This window comes from Epinephelus lanceolatus, chromosome 20 (genome assembly GCF_041903045.1).
Source record: "Epinephelus lanceolatus isolate andai-2023 chromosome 20, ASM4190304v1, whole genome shotgun sequence".
In the NCBI taxonomy this organism is placed as follows: domain Eukaryota; kingdom Metazoa; phylum Chordata; class Actinopteri; order Perciformes; family Serranidae; genus Epinephelus; species Epinephelus lanceolatus.
The window spans coordinates 34,376,949-34,397,201 of record NC_135753.1 but is presented as its reverse complement, the minus strand read 5'-3'; the positions used below and the strand labels follow the sequence as shown (position 1 = coordinate 34,397,201).

The 20,253-nt window shown below is 42.6% G+C and overlaps 1 protein-coding gene across 1 annotated transcript in view; it reads right to left on the bottom strand.

Moving 5' to 3' along the window:
- Positions 1 to 20,253, bottom strand: part of sspo (SCO-spondin) — a 104,017-nt gene that overhangs the window by 34,889 nt on the left and 48,875 nt on the right. The window contains exons 91-110 of the mRNA XM_078162982.1: positions 16,783 to 16,995; positions 14,851 to 15,018; positions 14,443 to 14,577; positions 13,594 to 13,831; positions 13,355 to 13,507; positions 13,179 to 13,225; positions 12,731 to 12,901; positions 12,407 to 12,583; positions 11,199 to 11,354; positions 10,828 to 10,952; positions 9,203 to 9,342; positions 8,855 to 8,901; positions 8,518 to 8,760; positions 4,323 to 4,484; positions 4,087 to 4,203; positions 3,244 to 3,382; positions 2,842 to 3,038; positions 2,533 to 2,703; positions 2,074 to 2,201; positions 1,825 to 1,979 (exon numbers count right to left, since the gene is read on the bottom strand). Of these exons, the coding sequence (XP_078019108.1) occupies positions 1,825 to 1,979; positions 2,074 to 2,201; positions 2,533 to 2,703; positions 2,842 to 3,038; positions 3,244 to 3,382; positions 4,087 to 4,203; positions 4,323 to 4,484; positions 8,518 to 8,760; positions 8,855 to 8,901; positions 9,203 to 9,342; positions 10,828 to 10,952; positions 11,199 to 11,354; positions 12,407 to 12,583; positions 12,731 to 12,901; positions 13,179 to 13,225; positions 13,355 to 13,507; positions 13,594 to 13,831; positions 14,443 to 14,577; positions 14,851 to 15,018; positions 16,783 to 16,995 (3,082 nt within the window). The remainder of the gene's footprint in view (positions 1 to 1,824; positions 1,980 to 2,073; positions 2,202 to 2,532; positions 2,704 to 2,841; positions 3,039 to 3,243; positions 3,383 to 4,086; positions 4,204 to 4,322; positions 4,485 to 8,517; positions 8,761 to 8,854; positions 8,902 to 9,202; positions 9,343 to 10,827; positions 10,953 to 11,198; positions 11,355 to 12,406; positions 12,584 to 12,730; positions 12,902 to 13,178; positions 13,226 to 13,354; positions 13,508 to 13,593; positions 13,832 to 14,442; positions 14,578 to 14,850; positions 15,019 to 16,782; positions 16,996 to 20,253) is intronic.

The window sequence follows — 20,253 nt, the reverse complement described above, 5'->3', positions numbered from 1 at the left end:
TTTACTGACTGAACGGGTGAGACTAATTACATTAATGACAATGTTTAAAAAATAACTGCGAAATGATCACTATAGATGAGCAATCTCTTAATGCATGTTGCATCTTTAATTCGTACAATGCCGCTAAACAAGTAATCAAGAATAAATCATATGACACAACAGTTTGTTACAACCAATTCATTTGATTGGCTGAGAGGCACTAAATGAGTGCTGATGGGGTATACATCACTGGGACTTTTAGATATGCATGCATCACCCTGCTTTACAGGTGTTCTGAACCGTTAATCACATTTATGATGATTAGCCTACATTAAAGGTCGTCCTAATAAACTGCACTGTAAAGATGAACATCTTGAAATAACAATAATGGTTGTCTGATGAGAACGAAGGGAAGGGAAGATGCCTGGATACTTCACTGCAGACCTCCAGGTGTCATATCACCCATCTGATCGAGCTGTTAACTAACTGGAATGACACGCATGCCACCAAATCAACTGTCAGCAGACTCATATTTCACTGGCTGCACAATAAATGGAAACATACACATAAATGTACATGATACAAAGCAGCTGGCCCGCAGTAACGTGTGGACATACACAAAGCAGCAAGTCATTGTGCAGGAATGTTTAAGTGTTGCTTGGCTGCAGTCCAGTTGCGGAAAAATCTGTGTTGGCAGTGCAAAATAAATCAATCAGTAAACTAAGAAATCATAACCTATTGTCACAGATTACTGTGAACTAATAAATTGCCCTTGTAGAACTATTGTATAATAGCGCTTGTAGAACTGCGGCCTCGTGCATATGACTGAATCACAGCAGAGCTGATGTTCAGGACCATAACACTCCCTCTCATGTGATCCTGCTTGATTATTAAAAATAAGTCTAAATATCTGTTTCATGTGGACTTGCAATCAATGGATAAAGAAGCACAGCCACAGTTACAAACGTGCCACAATGAGATGGCATGGATGAAACATTAATATGCAGGAATCAATTTATTAAGAGGCAAAAGGACACATTTATGAGGACATGAAAACAGAGGCAATGCTGATGATAAACAATTTAAGCCACCTCAGTGTAAACATACAAATAAAAAAATATAATTAAATCATCACAGTGCATTAGCTCCTCAGTGAAAGTCAAGTTCACTGACCACACACAGCCATCCATCACGACTCAGTATGGTGTTTAAAAATGCACTTTTACTTGTTGTGTTCACCTTTGCTGCCGCATATTTATGGAGTAGAGTTTAATATCAGTTTCTCCCACTACAATCGTTGTTTTTCAGCCCTTCAGGCACCCACTGCAGCTTCTCTTAACAGGCAAAAAAAAATGTTCAAACAAATCTGACACTGCAAATCGCATAAACCTCAGCAAATCCAGTAGAAGGCATAGTCAACAATACTCATATCTAATCCTGTTCTCTGTGCTCTCCCATCTCAATGCATAAAGAATCAGAGGTGTACTCTGGAACTCTGAAGTCCGCATACAATATGTCAGAGACTCTTTCAAATGTGGCCAAGAAATGCAGCTTTCTTACAGCTGAATCTGGAGGACATGAACAGTTGCTTCAATGCAGTAAGTTGTGTAATTAATGGAAGTTAGGAATGAGTTGTCTTAGCCGCAGCCTGAAAAAACAAAAGCACTCTTGGTCTGTGTGAGGCTTGACTAGGTTTAGTCTGGCACTTAAGTCCCATAAGGACCATTTAAAGCTACTACAGCAGACCAGGTCCAGATTTAAAAAGTGCAGGACAGTCTGCCTGCTGTGGTTAAAAATACAATTGAAACAGTGAATAAATGGATGAAACCATGTGTAGTGTATTACCATGTGTTGCAGAGGTGCTGGATGGCCATTCCAGGTGGCAGCAGAGCCTCTGTGATCTCCTCACTGCTGATATTCCAGCTGTGGTAACCAGTCGGGAGGGACAGCGGCAAGCAGGGGCAGTCAGCGGGGGACACACAGGAGCCTTCGTGCAACACCTAGGAGGGAAACAATGAGACTGGGAGGAATTAGATCTTAAAATTCTACCACAGCTATCCAACCACACATGTGCACACACACAGGTGTCCAGACCTGTCCAGGAGAGCAGGTGCACCCAGGGGTGCAGGGTCCAGGTAAACACTGAGTGTGTGGCCACAGGTCCTCACAGGTATGTGGACACGAACCTGAACAGTCACTAAACACCTGCCCGCTGGGACACTCTGCAACACACATAGACACATTAACATATATAGATGTACATTTTGTATAACATATATTTAAATACAAAGACATATGCTTCTGTTTTTATTCTCTATGCACACTTAACAATCTGTGTCTTAGGAACAGATTGTCTCAGTCACATTAAAGGTCACACCTTTGACTACATAGTGCTAAAAATAAATTAACACAAAATACAGCTAATTAAAGTTCCTTTGAGCTGCTTGGCAACCACTTTATTTAGTAGAATTGAGGAATTATATTGCATGGTAGAAATATAGAACCTAAGTGTACACAGTTTACAAATTTTAAAGTTGTGTGTATTGGTGTTACCAGGCAGGCAGCTGTTGGTGTTACAGACAGTGTGCTGTTCAAGTGGTCCAACACAGGTCATCCCACCAGGCTCAGGCTCCCTCAGGACCGTCTTGTTCCGCAAAGACACCCCGCCGCCACACGTGGCGCTGCACTCACTCCAGGGTGACCACTCACTCAACAAACATCCCACTGGAGAGAGACAGAGAGAGGACACAGAAACATTCAGTAAGTTAAATGTGCTCCTTTAACACTCAGTTTAGCTGGTATGGTGTGAAACATTTTAGGACCTTCTCAGTTGTGCACGTGGGTACATGTTCATCGTCAAACCTGGACACGATGGCAGATCACAGCTCTCTGTCTGCATGATGTCCGCACAGGAAGGGCCTCCCTCTGCGTCCTGACAAAGGCGTGTCCTTGTCATGTGGCCACGCCCACAGGAGACTGAGCAGGAGCTCCATGGGCTCCAGGGCTCATAAACCGGGCAGGGGAGCTGAGTGCACGCCAGAGTCCCATTTTCACACACACTGCAGAAAGATGGGTGTTTGTAGAGGTGTGAGAGACAAGCTGATCTCATGCTTAGAGGAAAAGAAAGACACCCTAGATACAAGTATATCAGACCAACAGGCTATAAAGTCCGCTCTTAATGTGAGACATCCTTTTTTACAAGCTCAAACTTGTAGCTTTGACTTCTCACATCTAAAAATAAACTTCACACAGAGCTGCTCTCACCAGGTGTTACAGTCCATGGAAAGCTCCTCTTTAGGGACGAACTCCAGCGTCCCGTTGCCAGATGGGATACCACAGCGACACTCTGTCACTGGCACACAGTGGCCGTCCTGCAGCAGCTGTCCCTGCGGACACCGGCAACCTGAGATAAAAGTAAAATGAAGAAAGGGAAATATAAAAATAGACAAACAGATATTCTGCTGGCCAGAAATAACAGAATGTTGTACTGTAGGCCCCGACCACACAGAAAGTGTCTTTTTTTTCCAATTGGATGCCACTAGCGAAAAAAAAAACGTTTGCTGCGCCTTTTTATTGTTGCCAGGCAACCACAACCTCACCTCCTTATTCTAACCTTACTGCGTAACCAATCTACCATTTACTTATATATCTTAGTTATTTGACAGTAATTAGTTTGTAGTTCCTGCCATGTTGAGGCAGAGGGTACTGTCTGTAGCTCTGGTTGAGGGTGAGAGGCTGTCAGCAGATAAACAGAGATCTGTGTGGGTACATGAGACCCTAAAAAAGAGAGTGGATCATGGGGAGTACCACCAGTTGGTCCAGGAGCTTCTCCTCCGTGATGGACGTTTCCAGGCTTATTTTAGGATGACTCCGGGACAGTTTGACAACCTGCTGGGCCTAGTAGCTCTGGGTATCCACCAATCGCTACCACCAGTTTCTCCTTCCGCTTTCCGTTTTTCCAACTCGAGGAGTTCAGAGCGTTCTAGCAAAAACGGCAGGAGCTTACAGCAATTAAAAACAATTACAAAAATGTGCCTCCAGCTGCTAAAACGCTTACTGTGTGATCAGGGCCTTAAGCTACTGCTCATGTAAGAAGTCCATTATTACCAGGATGACAGGCTCCCTGGAGACACTGCACATGCTCCCATAAATCAGTGCAGCTGCGAGGACATTGATTGGCACAGCTCTCTTGGTAGGTCCGCCCCCTGTCCTCACAGCGCTCACCTGGGAAACAAGGAAAATCAATCATTCCCACTTAAAATTCTCTTTCTGTTAACTTCTTTTGTGTTTATGTTGATTTATGTCTAAGTCCGGTGAGTTGTTTAAAAAAGGAGCAGTTGTACCTGGGCAGAGTCCTGTGTTGCAGCTCTGGCTCTGTGTCTGTTGGCTCTTACAGCGGGGTCCTGGAGGAGAGGCCAGGGGCCGTCTGAAGCGCTGCCTGACTCCACCGCTGCACGGCTCTGCACAGGCTGTCCAGGCGCTCCAGACACTCCACTGACACAGATCTGGAAGGGTAGAATGATTATCATAACCACCATCAACTCTGTTCTCGTCCTAATTATAATGACCATAATTACCATGATGACTACTGTAATAGCTGTAATTGTAGTAATCATCATCCATGATAACGAAAGCATATTTACTGTTTATGGACTTATGTACAAGCATGGTTGCACTGGTAAGATGTCTGATTTGTATGTGTTGTTTTGTTGTATTTATTCACACCATAGTAAATAAAACATCTGTTCATCCTCACTGAGCAGTTTCACATATGCAGTCTAACTATGATAAAGGATTTCAAATATCTGACGTGCAAAGGTCCATTAGGCATGGTAGTAATTCAGAGACATTCCCATTCGTATCCAAAGGGGACAGACCAGAGAAGCATGGGGCGATGACAGAGTTCAGGACGAATCATTCTTTGCACACACACGCCACCAAATCCAATCATCTTTACAATATGTATCCCCACAGACACATGGACATCTAACTCTTCCTTTCCTCAAATCCCTTTTCCATTTTCACTCCTTTGGGAAATAATGACAATATTGTAGTGGGGATGCTCAATGCCATTTTCACTGTGGGTACTGATTACAAGCGCTTAAACGACCTGCTGATGGTAACTATCAATCTGAACTGGCAGCGGGAAATTGACACCCAATACATTTTCACAGGACAATGTGGTACCACACTACAGATTTGTTTTCAAGAGATTCTAAGAAAATAATCTGTTTTTTCTTTTCTGTTTTAAATGCTCCTCAAACCATATATTAACAGTTAAAATTATCCAATTGTACTGGAAAATGTATGTGACTTCATGCCACTTTCCCAATCTGCTATGAATCTTACTTCTGTAATTCTACATCTGAGTAAACAAAAAGAAACGGAGTTCCTCAAGGCACTGTTCTCGGGCCTCCTCCGCGCAACCTCTAAAACCATCCCCACAAGCTCAGATTGTGCATAACAAAACATCCCACTATAATTATGTCAACGACACACAAGTTAACATAACAATATCATCAAGTGACTATAAGAATATATCAAGAATTGAACTTCTTATGTCCCCGCAGGATTTAAAAAAACCTGTCCATGGGTTATCCTTACCAGGCTCAGCTACTGTAATGGTGTCTTTACATGTGTCTCTCAGTCAATCAAGAAGCTCCATCTCGTACAGAAATGCTGCTTAAGCTCTCACAAAGATTTAAGGTACACTCACACATGAGTGACATCAAGGTTGAATCCAAGAATCTGCAAACTTCCAGAGAGTCTGTCTGGGGTGCAGACTTCAGCAGACTTCACGGTTTTAATTGCCCACACCACCTACCATTTTTTTCCCCTTAAAGGGTTTTTTTGGGGAGTTTTTCCTTATCCGCTGTGAGGGTCCAAAGGACAGAGGGATGTTGTATGCTGTAAAGCCGTCTGAGGCAGTGATTTGTGATATTGGGCTTTATAAATAAAACTGATTGATTGATTTTTCAAAAGCCAACTAAAAAAATGAAAGTTATGTTTACGTAAAATAGTCACTGTACCCTATTGAAACAATACTTGATTTGTGTAAGACAGAAATAATATTCAACAACATGATGATACATAAATATGTAGAAATAAAAATTAGAGGGGAAATCAAATTGCATTGTATTATTGCAGCCTACCCTACAGGTTGCTCAGAGTAATGCCAAATATTTAAGCTAGAAAAGTGGCAGAACAACAACAAAAGAAGATCTTCTGATGTAACTAACAGGCCAACCCGATTTATTTAATCATAGCTCAGTCCTTATTTCCAAGCATCTCTGTATTTGAATGTCTACAGTCTACATGTTATACGTTCACTCCTAAAACAACGCTAAGCATGGCATTTATATCTCATTATCTGCACGGACAGATGAGCGGTCATGATAGGACAGTTACAATGTATGTCATCGTCGCTCGAACGTTTCCTTGGCAACGACTAAAACAGTCTCGAGGGCTGTTTATCAGCGGCTCGTGGCTGCTTCACGACGCTAGCTGCTAGCGTTAGCATCAGAGGCTGTGTTAGCTCGGACCTCCTTGTTCGCTGCTAAATGCTTCGCGGTGACGTGATATTTCAGGCTTGAAGTTCTCAGACGGTGCGAAAATTATTTACCGAAGAACTGGAAGAGAACAGCGTTCCTGTCAAAAGTTCCCTCTGGGTGTTTTTTAAATGTAAACGTACCATTCGCGGGGCCGAGCAGCGTCATCTCGTCTGCCTCCATTTTGAGACAAAGCCACTGTGGCATTTAATGATGCACCGGGTCAAAGGGCACCACGGCACGTGACTAATCAGCGTAATTTTTTAAGACTTTATTTGTTCTGTGATTAATTGATCGAAATTATTTATTTTGTAGGGCTATGGTACCAAAACCATCACATTTAACGGTTTTGGAAAACGTAAAATGTACCAATAACATTGTATTTAACATACTTGGAAAATGTACCAGTGACAACATATTTAACGGTATTAGAAAATACAAAATGTACCAATAACATATTTCATGGTACTAAAAATGGAAAATGTACCAATAACATAATATTTAACGGTATTGGTAAATGTACTTATAACATCATGTTTAACTGTAGAGGAAAATGTACCAATAACATCATATTTAAAGGTATTGCAAAATGTACCTGTAACATCATATTTAAAGGTATTGCAAAATGTACCTGTAACATCATATTTCACAGTACTGAAAAAAGGAATATGTACCAATAACATCACATTTAACGGTATTAGAAAATAGAAAAAGTAAAAACAACATCATATTTAAAGGTATTGCAAAATGTACCTGTGATGACATCTTTAACGCTATTGGAAAATGTACCAATAACATATTCAACGGTAATTGGAAAAAGGAATATGTACCAATAACATCAAATTTAACGGTATTAGAAAATAGAAAATGTACCAATAACATCATATTTAATGCTATTGGAAAATGTACCAGTAACATCAAATTTCACAGTCTTTATTAGCAGGTAAGCTGACATTAGTTTGTAAGCTAGTGTAAATGTAATCGCCAGAGGTAAAACGGTAACTTTAGACTATAAACGAACTACACTAAGGGAGGGAACTGGAATTGCAAAATGCTGACTAATTCCCACATTTTAGGACTCATTCCTGCACCACTGTATTCTGCCTCAGCAGGTCATTCACCCTCATTTAGTTGAATCCATCAGTCCAGAGGCAGTGGCCTCTTGCCTGTCACATAATAATCAGTTTTTACTCAATAGTTTAAAATACATCTCTGATATGAACCAACATCCCTGGTCTTCTGAGACAGGTGTACTTACTATTCCCAGGGTCAAAACTAAACATGGAAAAGCAGCATTTTTAAGCACCTAATACCTGGAACAAACAAAAAGTTTGCTCGAACTCTGTTAGTGAATGACAGGCTTTTTAATATGTCTGTTTTCAACTGCTCTTTATTGAATCGTATTCTGACCTATTTATTCATATCTCCCACTGGAGTGTAACTGCACTGTATTTTATTTTTTCCCTTTTTATGTTTTATTCAATTTAAGCCTATGAATTCTTTATAGACATGTTTTTATGTCGGCTTGTGTCTCTTACACAACTTGTCTTAATGCTTTTTATGTAAAGCACTTTGATTTTCCTGGTTGTTGAAAGGTGCTGTACAAATACGTTTGCCTTGCATTGTATTTTACCCGTACTTCGACATGACAGCATTTCCTTCTCCTCTGAAAAGAGGGCCATGCTGGAGTCATTTCATCATCACACTCTCTGACCTGATCTGTGATTCATTTTTTTTTATGGTGCCATGCTTGTCGAGCTCTCACTGGTTCACTGCGTTGTCTACATACAATCTTTTGATGGGAAATATCAAATATGGTGAGGGGAACTCGGGTGGAGCAAAACTGTCCCATTCATTACTTTCACTCACTTTGTTGTAAGAGGAGCAACTGGAGCTTGACAAAGGACAGACTGAGGAATTGACTGCATTTCTGGACTGAGATAAAGGACTCACTCAACCTTTTTTTGTCTTCCTGGACAGACACCATTACCTCTGCAGACGTTAGCATCCGGGCAGAGCCTCTCCTCTACCAGTGGTCCTGGACATTGGTTCTCCTCTTCCTCCCTTGAGACTGGAAGACCAGAATCCAGGTCCAAACAAGCCCGGAAACGCCTCTGGATTGAGACCATTTTACTGCCACCGATAACTCCTGCATGGGAGTCGCTGTGCTGCAGGGAGGAGGAGGGCACACAGGGGGAACAGGGAGTCCACTCTGACCACTCACTGAGGATGACTAAAAGAAGATAAGGGAAAAAGAGGAGTAACAGGATGATGGGATTATTCAACCATGAGCTCCTACCATTACTCTCTTTACTCAGCTTTCTCACCTTCACACTCTCTCATGTCACACTGCAAATTTCCGTCATGGCAAAGGCTGCAGCAGAGAAACAGGTCACAATAACAATATGTCAGCAGACAGGCCATGAAAAGATGCAGCACTGAGGCACAAATAGTCACGGCAGCAGTCCCTAAAAAAGTCCATACTGAAATTTCTTCTGTGTCAGTGCAGAGCTTGGCACTGCAGCAACACAATCAATACACGGTCACTATCACTTATTTACAAATGTTTCTCAAACTTTCTGTCTTGTAGAACTTTAAAAATAAAACAGAAATAAACAGAAAACATCAGGCCCTCTGCCATGGCTTCATATGTTTTTTAACAGCCAGGGTCTGACCAGGTACTGCAGCCTATGGTGACCGTGGCTCCCCGAGGGACAGACACAGGTGTGGGTGGCCGTCCTGAAGTGTGGTGCTGCAGGTGGACGCAGCCACACTCCTCTGGAGGAACACAACTACCGTTCTGCTGCAGCAGACCCTAGAAGGGAAAACACAGAATTAAAAAAAATATATATGTTTATAGAGATGTTAACTGATGCTACACGAGGCAAATCAGTCTTACTGTAAAACATTTAATGCGATTATGTTGCAGCTACAGGCAGCAATAATCAAACTTTTTCCAATAACAGTGTGTCAGATGTGACAGTGTGAAAGGGCTTGCTCATAGTGATGACCCAACAGACAATCTGTAGCTCCCCTCTGTTTTATGGAGCTTTACAGTGAGTTTCAGCTCATTGTGTAGCTCTCCGGCTGCAACTTTACTCTTTTGGTTCAGCCTCACTGCTCTCACAGTGCTGTTTTTGGTCCCAGAAGACAGCTGTTCAGCTTGACTGAACACTCTAAAAACCCACTGTACACTACCCGCTTAGGCCCGAACTGCAGACAGACACAGTCAACAACTAGCTGGTGAACTTAGTGGAGCATTTAGCAGCTAAAGAGGCAGATATTTCCCTCAGGAGTTGGTAGAGACCAAAGAGGGAGCTAGAAGAGAGAGAATATGGTACTGACATTCATCAGAAGGACACGAATGTTTGCTATGTCAACTCAAAAGGTGGTGATGATATGTCAATGTTGTGGTGTTGTGCACCCAAGTGGCCAGAAAAACATTACAGCAAGTGAACGACGTGCTGTAAAAGTAATTCATGTTTGTTGAATGAATTATGGTAACTGGCGTGTAACATCACTGGAGATCTGCTTTCTGTTCCATATTTCATTATCTCCCCTCGCTGCTGCTGTATGGGCGTATCATCAGTCTATCAGAGAGGATTTTTGCAATAAATCAAAGCTGGAGGCTCCCAAACTCGGCCAAACAACATCACTAAATTGTCATCACTGTCATCACACACCGAAGTGATTAACAGCAATATGTAGCACAACATATTTCACGTTCTAAATTCATGTCAGTATATTTTTGCCCTGGATTCACACAGAAACATACGCACAAAGTCTAGCAAATTTTATATGCAGATGGCAAAAGGAGCAGTCTGAATATTATTGATCGCTCTCTTTTACATCATGTGTATTCAAATTTAATATAATATAATGTGATATGAAATGTGCACTGCAAGGTGTGTAAGCCACTGCGACACATGAAACACATCACAAATATCAGTTCGTTTTGCATCATCATATTAAACTGTCTGACTCACATTTGCTCTCAATTATTTGCAATTAGTGATGGCCAAACGAAGCTTCATGAAGCGTTTTCTTTATTTTATGAGCCCACTAGATGGCGCTTTTTGTTTTTGAAAGCACACTGAATTACCATTCTTTGAGCCTCTCTCTCCATGAGCCATCTAGATGGCCTAGAAAATGAAGAAAATGCTTAATGAAGCTTCATTTGGCCATCACTACTTGCAATCAGGATGGTGCCTTTACCTTTACAGTAAAAGATTAATCTCACCTGCAATGCTAATTGTCAGAAACCACAAAGACCAGGTACAAGGGCGAATGAAAAACTCACCTGTGGGCAGTAGCATCCCGGTGTACACTCTCTGACGCCTAAGCACAGATCTCCACGGCCCTGGAGAGCGCACTGCTTCTCACAAGGCGCCCCACATGCTGAGTACACAAATGGGGCTTCACAATCTATAAATATGAGAAAAAACATGAAGTAGATCACGAACAGTATCAACATGAATAAAATCAATTTCTCACACACACTCAATTACATGTATGCGCTCGAAAAAAGGGGTGCTTGATTCCCTGTGTGAACATTTGGAGGCAAAGCTCCATGAAATAAAACATTCAAGTGCATCTTGAGCACAAGAACAATGAGACAAACAGGCCTCTTTATGCACTCACATGCATTTTCTTCCATGGTTGTTAACTCACCATCACACTGACTGAGACTGCACGTCCTACTCTGTGTCTCAACAGGAGTGCACTGTTGCCCCCTAGTGGCTGGAGAGAGAGCTACACGGTAGCGCTGCTGCCTCTGAGACTCACAGGAGCACTGAGACCAAACACTCCACTCCGACATGGGACAGCCTGCGGAGGAAAAACAAATCAACCAATCTGGTGCTGCACACAGGTTTAAACAAACCCGTTATGTTCTGTGGAGCAGCCTGTACTCATGTGACCCAGAGTCGGGCCTGATGAGTCTACTGCTAAGTGAATCAGATCTATTTATACACCAATCATTAGGCTATCCTCTTTTACAATCAATAAGACGCCGTGTTACTGGCATCAGCTGCCATGGTGACGTTAAGCAGAGAGAAAAATTCAATTAGCAGCCATCCTGATCTGACACTAACAGCGACAAATAGCACAATAATATCAAATCAATCATTTTATTAATCAACTGCTCAATTTAGCCGAGGACAGTGATGGAAAATACATCTTATTAATTGGATTATTGAATGGCAAACCAATTAAGTTAACACAATAAATACATATATAATAAGTGAGCATATACAAGAAAGGATTAAGCACCTGTCGTATTAAAGAACATTACATTTATTGTTATTGAGGTAAATGTGACTGCAATCTAATTTTAGTCCAGCCTCGGAATAAACACAACACGATCTTTCTTGCCAACATTTAAATATATTAATAATAATGTAAATTTGCTGTCTGCAACACACACTGCTCTTTTTAATGAATGTCTCATTGTATTGCCTCAAGACAAAAAGGCAAACACACACTAAACAGATGCTTCCAAACATATTATTTATGTACAGTAAGTACAATTATCAGCAGTCTGTTTGCATCAGGTCAATAATGAGCATGTGACCGAGAGGGTCTAAATATAGACTTCACCTGATTCAACCCAGGCGTGGATCAAACCAGGTCAAGCTCATTATTTTCGTCAACATGTACATATTAAATTATTTAGAATATATGAATATTTGAACACAACACTGAGGTGTGTGCGCCGCTTTACAAAGGCATTCAATTTACAAATAGAAATCTGTTACTCTAATTATCATGTTTTTTATCCACAGAAATATTTAATATCATCAGACCACAAACAGGACCTTGTTTCCTTGTAGCGCAACACACACTCTGACCACAACCAAAAGCAGCATCCGTCTCTTTACCTGGACAGGGCTGCTTGTAACACAGCTGGGTCTCCTCTCTGTTCCTCTCAGCCTCAACCTCAGCGGGACACGCTGCATCTCCTCCCTCCTCACACACACACACCCTGCGCCGTGACACAGAACCTGCGCCACAGCTCCGGGAACATGGTGACCATGGTGACCAGGGGCAAAGGTCATCTGTAGACAAGAAGGTCAATATGACGAGGGCAACTGTGAGCTGTATTTAATTACTTCACAATCCAGTTTTTGCTGACACCATTCCTCCGAGATTACACACACAGTTTGTTGAATGTATGAATATAGCTGTGGCATTTCTGTACACACCCAGACATGGAGGAGCGTGACAGTCCCGTGTTTCTCTGTCCGGCCCGCTGCAGTGAGACCCGTTGTTACGTGGAGGCGGGTTGATGCAGGCGCGGGTTTGAACTTGTGTGCCCCGACCACAGGTCACTGAGCAGTCAGACCACACTGACCATGGCGTCCAACCTCCGTCCACTGGAAACACACACAGGAGTTGGCCTTTCGACACTCACTGTATCTTTGAAGGCAACTTAGCAGCATGTCAGTCAACTTTTTAAGAACGAGGCAACAATGTCACGCAATGTGAGATTCTCTCCTGTCAAATGGAAATGTGGATATTCTCTTTCAAAAGTTAGCTAGTAATGCAAGCTGAATGTTAAGTCGAACACGTCTGCAACAGTGTCCATGCTCTTCTACCACATTCACCCTGCTTCATCTACTCTTTGTCTTTAAAATAATTGCAGCCACCCACCTCTGCAGTCAATGTCTTGGCAGTAATCTCCCTCTGGGGTGCACGTGCTGGGAGGCAAAACAAATGAGTGTTTGAAGCACAAAGCAGAATCCTTAAAATGCTCATTTCCTGTTTGCTGCAAACACTTCATCAGCATAATATACTTTTCCCTCTGTGTTTGTGTGCATCCATCTCACCATTGTTTACACTCCCCCTGCAGCCAGGTGTCCCCCACTCTCAGCTCCTGGTTGTCATGGAGACAGAGAGGTGGGCAGGGTCCTGGGTCGCAGGGTTTATGCTGGACTTCTTCGAACTGGCAGTCTGCGCCTTCGGTCTCTGGGATCAGGGACCTGACACACAACAGAGACATAGTTTATTTCTCTTTATGAGGAAATACATTCCTCTGAGAGATACCTTAAATGAATCTTCTCCTCACCTGTATCTGGTTCTCTGGCCCTGCCCACAGGAAACGCTGCACGACGCCCAACTGGACCAGGAGCTCCAAATGCAGGTGGCCTGGCAGCTGTGATTGGTGCAGAGGAGCTGTCCATCGGAGCAGCTGCAGTTGTTACAGTCCACCTGATGCCAGCTGCCGGCCGCCCAAATCTGTCCCAGGGAGTCCACGCAGTCACACTGCCACAGCTGCACACACACTCCGTCCTGCTGCAACTGGCCTGGACACACACATTAGTTATTTAAAACATGTACGATGTTAATGAACAGACATACGGGTTGTGTTAGATGCCATTATTCCACTGCAGCAGCTGTTTAAGGGCCTTAGCGACCTCTGAAATACGTGAAATTAAAAACGCTATGTGCACTTTAAAAACGATGGGCTCATTATCCACAAAAATTGTGAACAGTTTTGATGATTAATATGTTTTGGTAGGAAAAAAAATCCAATCTGGGGACAGTCAGGATTTTAGAAACACTGAGGTCACGAGTCCAACATCCCAAAAATGCAAACCTTTTTCCAACCTAACAGAATTTTGACAAGAAACTCTTTAAATTACATGTTAGATAGTGTTGTAATTTAGATGAACTGTCCCTTTACAAGGTTTATTTGAACTGTGGGTTAACAGCACCCAGACTCATTCAGATACAGCTTGTGCACACACACACACACAGACACTATATGGTGCTTATCTTTTGAATACCAGCAGGCACCGAACCTTTAGGGAAGAATCAGTCAGATATGCAGACAAACACACACACACACACACACACACACACACACACACACACACACGCTTATCTGTTAGTAAAATGATAGCAGCTTCAGTGCCTTTAGGGCAGCGACAGCCGGGCTGACATTCGGTGTTGCCCTGGCACTCTATGCCCTGCTGGAGGTCTGCGCAGCGCTGTGGACACTGGTTGGCACACGACACGAACTCCTGGCCCGCCGGGCAGCCTTTCTCATCTGACAATACACAAACAGAAGGTCATGAATTTTCCCATGATGCTGCAGGCATTTTCCTCGCACAACGTGCCTCACCAAGAATGCTGATCACAGGCTGTGCTGACTTTTTGAACACAAAGACTTACCTAGAAAAACAGCCACGTGCTGAATAAATTAGTAAATTTCTCTCTGCACGGGACGAACTGTCCTCTGGGTCATAGCAATCTAAACTCAACGAGCGTGTGTGTGTGTGTGTGTGTGTGTGTGTGTGTGAACATGTTGGGTCTGTCTCACCGCAGGGTTTGGTGTTGCAGGGTTTGACCTGGTTCTTCTCTCCTTGGCACTTCTTCCCTCCGTTCTTGGGCGGAGGACTGGAGCAGGAGCGAGTGCGTATGGAGCGCCCGCCACCACAGCGCTTATCACAGCGGGACCAGGGACTCCAGCGAGACCAGCCTCCGTCCACTACAACATCAATACACAAACAGACATGAACATAAAGCACTGAATCAAAATACACTACATGTGTCTTATCATGTTTTACACTATTCTACAAATCACATAGACTTTATACTAAACAGGAATTCTTTTATTCCATTTTTAAAGCAAGAATTCGGGTCTAAAGGGTGCGTTTATCCAAACTTTTACACAGCATGGATCCCCAGACCCACAGGGGGCGGAAGGCTCCAGGTTCACCTTGTGGCAACTGCTCTGTAGTCATTTCATTAATAGGTGATTATGGACCTGTAGAACATCTGTGTCACTGTATCGAGTAAATCAGTGATTGGATGCACCAAATTTTTCTTCATTTCAAAAGAGATAAGACCAACATAATAATTGTCAGCTCTCACCTCAAATTCCTCTCTCTTATGACTAAGAGTCACACAAGAAACCTTGGTGTCATCCTGGACTCAGATTGAAATTGCCACAGCCACATCAAATCCCTAACATCATCTGCCTGCTACCATTTAAAAAACATTGCTAGAGTCAGAGGAATAATGTCAAAGCAGGACCTTGAGAGGATCACCCATGCCTTTATTTCCTGTAGGCCAATCAAAACAGGCTGTTCAGCAACTTCGGGTTATTCAGAATGCTGCTGCTAAGGGCCAAAGAAAAACTAGGAAATATGACCACATTACTCCAGTTCTAAAATCCTTACACGATGCAGCACAAACCTGGAATAACCTCCCAGATGTTTGACAGCCCCGACTCTGAATACTTTTAAGTCAAAGCTAAAAACATTCCTTTTTTACACTGCCTACTCCACCCTGTAATGACTTTGCCCCTAAAGCACTTTGAACTGCCCTGCTGTATGAAATGAGCGATACAGATAGAGCTGCCTTGCCTTAATTATAAATTAGTTCACTAAAGCACAATATAAACTGAACTGATAGGGACGGACACAGCAGCATTACCTAATTTTGAGGGCCAGTCTTATAAGGGATCCAAAATCTAATAGATTGGTTCAGGTATGGATCCTAAAATCCAGGAAATTAGTGAGTATATTTGAACTAACTAGATGCCTGAAATAAGGTCTGTAGTTACTCGTCTGTAGTTAATAGAAACTAAGATATTTTCATGTTTTGTTCTACAACATGAAATACATCAGTGACAACCCCACTCATGATTTTTGAGGCTTTGCAATGTCTTAAAAATGGTGGTTACTAACAAGAGGTTAATTAAGACTGTAGAGGTTGCTGGGGACATTAAACGCCATCGCAGCAAACACCGTCCTCGCGCCCTCATTCTGGTGGTGACACTGAAGTCATGTGATCATTGTGTGACTGCATTTATGCTTCAAAACACCTAAAAGTGGCGGCCATTTGTTGAGATTATCTTAATGAAAAAAAGGTGCAACCTTTTTGTGGAGGGAACTGGGGCAACGCTAATTTCCTGGTTGACCTACATAAAGGTATCACCCCTGCACCACTCTATTCTTTATTATTTATAGTGTACATGGTGCACTTTCATCAGTAAACGTGTGCTTAATCAAGTTCTGACAAACTGATTACTAATTACCACTAAAACAAGAAACGATGCACAGGGTGTGGGAGAATTTTGAGGGTGAGGGGTCACTAGGGGCCTGCAGCTAATTTCTGCCCAAGCGGCAACCTCCAGGGCCAAGACATGAAGCCAACACAGAAATGTACTTGAAAATCCCCAAACCTACCAGTTATGCTCAAAACAAGATGTACAGTCAAAGACATACATTTGCAGATCGACTCTGACCTCTGCAGGGCTTGATGTTACAGAAGCGATGCTCCAGGTTTCCTCCCAAGATGTCTGCACACCACGAGCCGTTGGTGCGGGGACTGAGGAAGGTTCGGATCCTCTGCTGCTGACCCACTCCGCAGGACCGCGAACAGGAGCTCCATTCCCCCCACTCTGTCCACGAGCAGTTCCTCCGTGCACAGTCTGGCCCCACACATACATCGCCTCCATCTGGGGACGTATTGCAGAAGACACAAGACCGCTCGTTTTAGTAAATTAATATCTGTGTAGCTTCGTCTAATTATTGTGATGCTTCGGTTTAAGTGCTGGTATCTCATCTTTGTTCTTACAGCTCTTGTTGCAGTTTACTATAATTACAGTAAAACATCTGTTCACTCGATTTACAGTAAAGTTGTAATATCTGTTTGTTAAAGTGAAAACTGTAATGCAGTCACATTACATGAGCAATTTATTGAGTTTAAATGTCAGTTTTAGTTATAATATTTATTTGTATACCACTTATCTAAACAAAGTTACAAAGTGCTTCACTAAGTGCAAAGAAATTAGACAACAAGCAATGATTTCAAACAGACAATGTGTTAGACAGCCTCATCTCCTCAGGCAGAGGGTTCATCCAGATATCCCCCCTCGACTCCTCTATCCTCGATCACTTGACCTGGAAATCGGTTGAGACTCGCCATCTTGTAGGACGTCTCAATTCCTTAATGCGCTAGGAGGAGTCGAGGAGAGAGGAGGCATTCAGAGGGGAGGGAAGCAAGGATACACGAGTGCAGCCTTCGCAGAAGTCTTTTACCAACCGGCACACCCCCCGGATTGGATATCAGTTATTGATTGGACAGCACAGCGCTGCAGCTGATCGGACTAATCTGATAGATCACAACATCACTGGAGTTTCATACAGAGTGAAGACAGATAAGAGATTAAACTCAAATGTATCACTCCCAAGTTTTATTACCCCTGCTAAGGAGGTTATGTTTTCCCTGGCGTTGGTCTGTTTGTTTGTTTGTCTGCAAAATAACTAAAAAAGTTATGAACGGATTTTGATGAAATTACTGTGTATTCACCACGTTTTAGAATAGACTCATTCCATGACCAGACGTGCGCCTCCGGTTGGCAGTGGCGAGTAGGCCTACTTGGGCTCGTCAGGAATACATAAAGTCTACCGTCTGACTGAATGGGGGTTTCCTGACTCAATGACACAGTATGTACAAGACGCTGCTGTTGATTAAAACTGCCTCCCAACTTGATGTTTTGGTCATGCACATGCTTAAACAAAAGAGCGGCTAACGTTAGCGATTACATTGAAGACATCTTCAGCTGGTACTAGAGCCAGCACATTTTTAAACAGCCATAAACGGCTACGTTGCCTATTTCTTTCTTACAGTTGTGTTTATTCCTGCCGTTACAAAAGGTAGCATAACGTTAGCGATTGACAAACGTTAGCGGTTGACAAACGTTAGCGGTTAGCGAAAGTTAGCTAAATGTTAGCTAATCGCTAATGTTGGCTAACGTTAGGTAATAGCTAATGCTAATCGCTAAATACACCACAGTGTCTCCATGGTGAAGGCATATATAACCTAATAATGATAGTGATGAATAACCTAATTGTGATGCAGGCTGCAGAATCTGATGCAGAGGGGGAGGGAATATCACCTACTTGGCAGAGGTCTGCACTCTCTGAGTGCAGTGTTGCCAAGTCCCCTTATTATAAGCGACTTTGGGCTTGTTTTTCTGTAAAGTCGCTTACAAATATTGGTAGTCGCGGGTCGCATTTTTTTTGGGCTTGTTTCTAAAGCGTAGTTGCTTATTTGGGCTTGTTCCCAGCTCAATAATAAGTTGTCAAGCAGATATTTTCAGTTTTGCATAACTGCGCACAGTTTACTTATCTGTCCACATGGGTGTAAATTGACAATCTGTACCCACAGTTTAAAATCCTTCCCCATGGATTTAATTTTCTCTCACCGGAACCTAGGGGGGCTCCGTAGAAAAAGTCGCTTGTTTTGGGCTTGTTTTCACAGGCCTGGTTGCTTATTTGTCTCGCGAGATCTGGCAACACTGTCTGAGTGCTTTTCTAGTATTTTATTTGTTGTCTGATTCACCATCGAGTTAAAAATCTGAACAAGAAAAGGGAACAAACAACTTTATTCATTTAGTAGAGAGATTTAAGTCACACTGAGGCTGATCATTCCTGATTGTCGGGTTGATGTGTTACAGAATTTGAATTTTCAATGAAACATTTGACCTAATAAATTATTTCCAGTGTTCAAAGACATCGTGATCATATTAAGGGTTATTAAATAATGAACTCACAATCAGCCTCCTGACAGCTGATCCAGCTGCTCACAGCTGCTGATCCATGCCACCGTCATTAGAACAACATCGCTTCACATGACATTTATGTCTCATTTTTCTACAGACATACTTCCTGGTTTCTTTTCTCCTTGCATCTCTCCCCTGTGTCTTACGAGGTCGGAGCTAAGATGTGAGGAAGAGACGCAGGTGAGGGAAACATGGATGCAAGATTTGGCATTGGGGTGAACCTTTAGTTACCAGCCTTGATCTAGGGACGACTGCAGAGGGTGGGATTGAGGATCTCAGGTCACGACTTGGAGCGTAGGTAGTCAGAAGCTCAGCTATATAACTTGACGCTAAACAATGTTGAGCTTTAGAAGTTATCAAAAGGAACCCCAAATCAATTATGACGTTAACTGGCAACCAGTGGAGGGGGCAAGAATTTGTCCCAGTTAAAATATGAGCTGCAGCGTTCTGCACAAGTTGAAGCCGAGCTACTGAAGATTTACCGAAGCATGTAGACAGTGTGTTACAGTAGTCGAAGTGCGAGGATACAAAAGTATGAGTAAGGTTTTCTAGGTCAGGAAAAGACACAGCTGATTTGATTTTGAAAATATTTCTCAGGTAGAAGTGGCAGGATTTAATGAGACTATAGACATGTGGTCCAAAGTTCATTTGAGATTTAAAAGTGATGCCTACAGAGCCTAAATATTTGAAAGCTGTATCATTGGACTTGTGTTCATAACCTATATTATCTCCCTGGTGTGTTGTGGGGACAAACACAGACCTACAATTCACACATTCACACACATTCAAAACCGCATATTCTTTTCTGGATGATATTTCTGTTTGTGTGTGTACACTACAGTTTACCCCCTCTGTTGAAATGGATATTTTACACAAGAATCAAACACTTTAGTCTAAGTCTGTTCTGTCGTCTCTGAGATAAGCACGGAGTGAAACGACAAACCCAGCCACAACACAAACAGTATCAAACAGCAAAGCGACAGATGCTATGGAGCTCGGTCTGTGTGGAGATTTTACTGCTCCCTCACACACCGGCTCCTAATAACAGAAATATTCCTCCTCTGTCGTCTGATATAATCCACTGGTGTGGCAGTTTTCATCTTATCACAAGTGCTGCAGTCTTTTCCACAGCAACATTATTGAGTTTGC